Genomic DNA, 6000 nt, shown 5'->3' with positions numbered 1-6000 from the left:
GTTTGCGAATCCCAGTTACCCAGCCGATACAGCGACAATTTGATTTACTCGCACTCGTAGAACAGAATTTAATGTTAAAGAGAAAGTTCTTTCAGTAGAACTCCCAACTTTTACAATTTTAAGTCTGAACTCGGAACGGTTCCATCCGTTACTCTCAAGTTTGAAGTGAACTAGAGTTCACCTGCAGTTTTTATTGTGCAACTTTGCAAACCTCGCAGTACCTCTGGTTGGTATTCAAGGGTTACTTTTTTCACCTGTTCATCTGAAAGCATTTCCTTTTAAACTTTTTAAAGGAAACGGTGGTTTTTCGGAACGGAATTCCATTATTGCTTTCGTAAAAAATATATTTTATAACCATTGATATTTTACATTATTCTTTTATTTTTACGAGATGAAACAATATTTATTAGATTTGTTCTCTTGAATCGACTTAATGTTTTTTTTCAATGACATTTGTATAGTGTGAATACGGTGTAGTGAAAATTTGGGAATACACATAGTAAACTTGATCTTACACGCCCAAAATATGTAATACAGGCGCTAACGTCTCATAAGCGGCGTCACAAGAAGTGCTAGATCCCAGTTTACAGCAGTATTATTAAAAAAAGGCAACTGAATAAGTCAGCTCCACGAAAGACATGCACATTCGATATCTGCGATTAACTTATAAAATGATCAACCTCTATTCTGATAAATACTTAAAATATACGACTACTATCACCTTGTCACTAACCTATAATCATTCCGTTGAAGCATCCATTAAATGTAGGGATTACTATGTTAGAGTATCTATATACACTAATTATAAAACAACAGGTTTGAGCGCCTTAGATTAAACCCTCATAAAAATCGAAGAAGTAAAAATAGAAGAACCGGAGGTGGCTATTGCAATCAATGAAAGTGAAGAAAAAGGAACCAATATTTTTCACAATTATATATCCTATTTCGACGATGTACTGCATAGTGCAGTTTAATAAATTATACGGTTCATTCGTAGCAAATAAACAATAATGACCGGTCAACAACAATCATTTTGAAGTTAGCAACTTAAACCATAATAAAGCTGAATTATTTTGTTAATATTCGAAGTGGCATCGTTTATATAACGAGAAATGAACCGTCTAATTTTGTCATAAGAGTAATAATATCGTATTCAGTTAAGATTTTATAGCTAATAACAAAGTATAAAATCGTAGTTAAGTCGATAAAAATCATCCTACAAAATATCAATACGTTCGTGCATTTATCCAAAAGATTCGTTTTATGATCATAAGTCCCTTAGAATTTAACAAATGAGGGCTCTGGCGCTCAGTAAAGCGACTGTCAATGCAGACTCCAATCTAAATGAAGATCTCTTGAAGAGGATCTAGAATGTAGTGTTGGCGGCGCATGCGGAGCACCGCGGGCCGCATGTCAGTAATCCAAAGATTCCTCGTCAGGAGATCGCTTGCGGCAGCAAAGGCGCCAAGCAGCTGCTAAAGCACACGCTCCAATAGCAATAGCTAAAACCGCTCCTAGTACTGGAGCCAACCAATCACCACCTCTTTGACTTCTTGCTCCAGCACACAATTCTGGTGCCTCATCATGAAGCTGGCCAAGAGCAATACCACTCAGCAAATCTAAATAACCAAGACGACGCAAACTGTCTTCCGAGTAAGCTTCCCTTGCGTTTTTTTCTTCTGCTGTCCAGAACTTTCTCTCACTTGAAGTTATATTAGGACAGTTGATGACACCATTACAAATAAGCCTTGCTGGAATACAAAGTGCTTCTTCACCTGGACAAATAAAATCGCATCCATGACCAGAATTAGAAATAGCAGAACCACCTTCAATCAAACGCGAAGTCATTAACGTCCCATCTGAATTTTTGGGCAAATGATAAAGACCAGTCCAAGCGATTTTGAAAGTAGCACGTGCCGGAGACGCACTACCGATGAAAACTATTCTAATGGATCTGGTTTTTTCCTTTTCCATTACTAGTGGGTCGTCCAAGGACTCAAACCCTAACTCTCCAGCCGATAAGATTGGTAGCTCTTTAGCTAAAGAAACGTTTTCTCCACAAACCGATAAATACGGTTCAATACGTCCTGGCAGATAAATTTGAATGTTGCCATCGTCGCAATGGCGTGAAGCAAATTTAATGCTGTCAAAATGTAGCCAAATATCTCTCTTCTCCTCTATTTCTAAGTCCCAGATGCATTGAATTCTTTTTGGAGGTTCAGTATACCCTAATGCTTCTAAGTGGGGGTATACAATTTCTCCATCTAAAGCTGCAGCTAGAACTGGTGGGCCACATAAAGGACCGTGTACGAATTCATATCTTGCTTCGAACAGCGGTGATGGATTTTTGAAGTATGATGCTGCTGCATGAGCATTATCAACTATGAGTTGCAGGTTTAGAGTTTCTCCCGACGATACTACTCTATAAGGTCGTGCTCGGGTTACGGAATTAGCGTGTTTAGCACAAAGGCAGGAACCAAGAGATCTTTGCACCGCTAGATGTAAAGGCAACGGTGTTGTGGTTATACCCAACGATGTATTCGTAAGTTTGCCACCTTGGAATGGTTCCCAGATTATCAATTTATCAGCTCTATCTTCGTAACAGTTTTGACAAGTTACAGGTGTGTACGGATGTTCCTGCAAATAAAAATATCATTAGAAAATAACAAAAATTGTTTAATACAGATTTATGATTCTTCCGGAATATTTTAGTTTTCCTCTCATTTGGGATTTAAAAGCTTAGGGTTTTCGTGATAATATATAAAAGTAGCAGCATTTTATAATACAGCCACGAAATTGTTTTGTTATTACACAAAATAACCATTTCACCCTACAGTTATTTTAGCTTTGTCTTTCTCTTTAGCAACGCAAATGTCTCCATTTATAATGTGCAAAACCCACAAAGTTAAAGCCATAGCACAATAACGGCCTACTATTATACTGAAGGTAGATTTTATAGGCAATTTAACGTAACATTGGGTATCGCATTTCACGTTTAAATTTTACGTTGAAACAAAATGCAGTAATAAACTTTTATTTCCATTTGCATATTAAATAGTTCCCTGCGGTGCCTTGTAATGCTTATATTCTCAACAACGGAATGCTTGAATAAAACCATGTCAATATAATGAAAAAAATTCCGTCGGAGCGTGTATGTAAATTTAATATGTAATATCAGTTTTATTGATTGTTTTGTTCAGAGGTAATACTGTTTTTCTCGGTATACGAAGTAATTTTTCTTTTAGTTTAAACTATTGTTTAACTAAAGTTTTATATTTAAATCATTTTCAATTGTTTTTGAAAAAAAATGATTTAAATATATATTTTGTGAGTTTTATATTATTGAGATATTATATAAACAGAGGTCTATCGTTTACAGCATAATTTTTTTAAGTTAAACTTCTTTATCGATATATGAGAGAAATTCACTTTTTCCGCTACGCGATGTATTTTTTTGTAATACAGTCAACACGTGGGTATGATTATGGTTTTTTGAAGTCATTCCAGGTTAACCTCAGTTTTTGATCGGTTTTTGATTGTTTATGTATATCATTTAATTAAAACTAGCAATTATTGATTGATACCACTTTTAATCTAGTATATATCAAGTAATTGTAATAATAAAATAAAAAATAAAAATTATATATAAAGAAGTATCACTTCTTACGTGTGTACACTAATACCCACACACATATTTTTTCTGTTTTTCTTTTGTTTTTAAAACCAACCACATTCACAGCCTGTATTACTTCATATGTGTATGGCAATATATTAGTAAATATTACATCTATATTTATACAGTTCCCCAGGTACTATTCATTATTATTTTCGTATAGACGTTATTACTACTACGTACTATTCATTATTAGTCCCGTTCTAGTATACACGGGTAATGAAATAAGCGAATAAACTCATAAACTTGAGTTCATGACCTTAAAAGATATTAAATCTTTTGAAAAAATGGAAAATGTTATTATTAAGCTTGAAATAATTTGTTGCGCAGCTTTTCCAACTGAGTAAAGTTTAAAACTTTTTTATTGCCAAAAATTAAAGCGTATCTCGAACTATTTGAATGTTAACATATTAACCGTGACATTATTCTGATGCAATTAAAGTATGTAGTGAATTTTGATTAAATTCTTTTTCTTTATTATTAAAAACTTTTTCTAGCCCTTTTAATTGACCCTCATCACGGTTATTATAATTTTAATCTGAAAGATCTATACAGGTACTTTTGGTGCTCAATTAAATATCTAAATGAGGGTTTTTAGGAGATTTCCACCCCTTACCTTTAATCCTAATATAAGTCTTAGTTTTTGTCTGTTTTATAATTTGAGTTAAGAGCTTCATGTGCAACTATCCTTGCACGAATACGTCTAACTATCACAAGTCAATTTAACCAGTAGATTCTCTACGATTTGACTATAGAGGTGCTTCTTTATGTATCAAAGTGACGTCACAAAGTCCTGAACACTTACACAGTCCTCAGCCTATAACATACTCCTGCTGTACTAAAGATCTCTCCAATCACTAAGCTGCAGACGGATTAGTCTATGACTATGCTATGCTATGGCATTAGATCGTATAATTAACACGAACTAATTGCTGTCCTTTCTCCATTATATATGCTCTTAGTCACCTCGTACGAGACCCGCTGGAGCAGAGGTGAATACAACTGGATTCTGATCTGCCGTCACCACACGGCACTTACCATTACCTTATTTCAAAAGATGATCATCCAGGTTCAAAAAGATTACTCACCTTAAAGTTGACGCTGAAAATGGTCAAGATAACCCTCGCGTAAATTCTCTTATCCGTCACTAATCTGTACAAGCAGTGGACATCTTCTCCCGGTGGCGCCTGTTTGTAGACCAGGGTATTGAGGGGAGACCTTAGACGTCCAGCTCTCTGCTTCCACGAGGCTATGACCTCGTCGCAAGCGGTGTTAGGTATTGGTTCTCCGAATCTTGTGTTGTTGAAGAAGTCGTAATGCGCCCAGTAGTATAAAGATGACCTGTAAGATTAGAATTGTTTGACTACGGTTGTTGGACTCTCAATATCTATGTAATAATTAAAGTGGCAGTGGGTGTCGCAGAACCGGGGGTTTGTTGAAATCTCTGGTGCTGTGGTTTGCGCGGCAGATCCCGGGATTTGACGATTTCTGAATTTTCTCTGGTTTCGTCTTGATTGAAGAATCGACCCTGCTCATTTTTGATATTTCTTTAAAGTTAAGTCAAATATCACTAATATGTTTGAAAGCAACCCATCGTGATTTCGTGCTTTAATCTATTCAAAACTAAACATATTATAATATCTATCAAACTATGCAATCTAGAGAATGTTACTAAATCTCTTAACATGCATTAGCGAATATTAAACCCGCAACCGTCTCGAATTTCCCCGATCAACGTGAAATTCTCTCCCAATAACGTTAGTACGTACAATCGCGTTCTATTATGTAGCGTCGGCTTTTGTTGCTTTCCCATTAACTTCTTACTTTTTCCCTTGTATTTGGAACGTTAACACGCGATATGGATTTGACAGATCATTAATAGGAATTATTAGATTGGAGATAATACTCATGCCAAAGGAAATACAGAAAGTAAATGTTTGCTGTATTTTATTAGGATAGAGTTACAAGAAAAGGAAACTTTTATTTGGGTATACATAAGTAACTTAGAAGGCACCAACGAATTATTAGCAATACGTCATGCGATGTATTCTTTTAGGGTCTTTAGTTAGCATGAAGAGTTTCTTGGGAATTGTGATAAAGATCTGATCTTCTATGACCTGCCATTGGAAACATGTTCCTAAAGTAGTAAATCTAATAACTACAATAAATTTCCGGGAGACAATATAAAAAGTCAAACAAAATTACGAATATTATTTATAAGCATTGAAATAATAATAAATAGATCTTTTTATGTCCGTCATCATCATCGACATAAAACTCATTACCGGCCCACTACAGGGCATGGGTCTCCGCCCATAAAGCGAAGG

The 6000-nt window shown here is 35.3% G+C and overlaps 1 protein-coding gene across 1 annotated transcript in view; it reads right to left on the bottom strand.

The window, feature by feature from the left end:
* Positions 1–425: 425 nt before the first annotated feature.
* LOC120629439 overlaps positions 426–6000 on the bottom strand; it is a 47937-nt gene continuing 42362 nt past the window's right edge. The window contains exons 11-12 of the mRNA XM_039898381.1: positions 4762–5014; positions 426–2637 (exon numbers count right to left, since the gene is read on the bottom strand). Of these exons, the coding sequence (XP_039754315.1) occupies positions 1414–2637; positions 4762–5014 (1477 nt within the window). The 3' untranslated portion in view covers positions 426–1413. The remainder of the gene's footprint in view (positions 2638–4761; positions 5015–6000) is intronic.

This window comes from Pararge aegeria, chromosome 14 (assembly GCF_905163445.1).
Source record: "Pararge aegeria chromosome 14, ilParAegt1.1, whole genome shotgun sequence".
NCBI classification, from domain to species: Eukaryota; Metazoa; Arthropoda; class Insecta; order Lepidoptera; family Nymphalidae; genus Pararge; species Pararge aegeria.
This window is presented reverse-complemented; position numbering and strand designations above follow the sequence as displayed.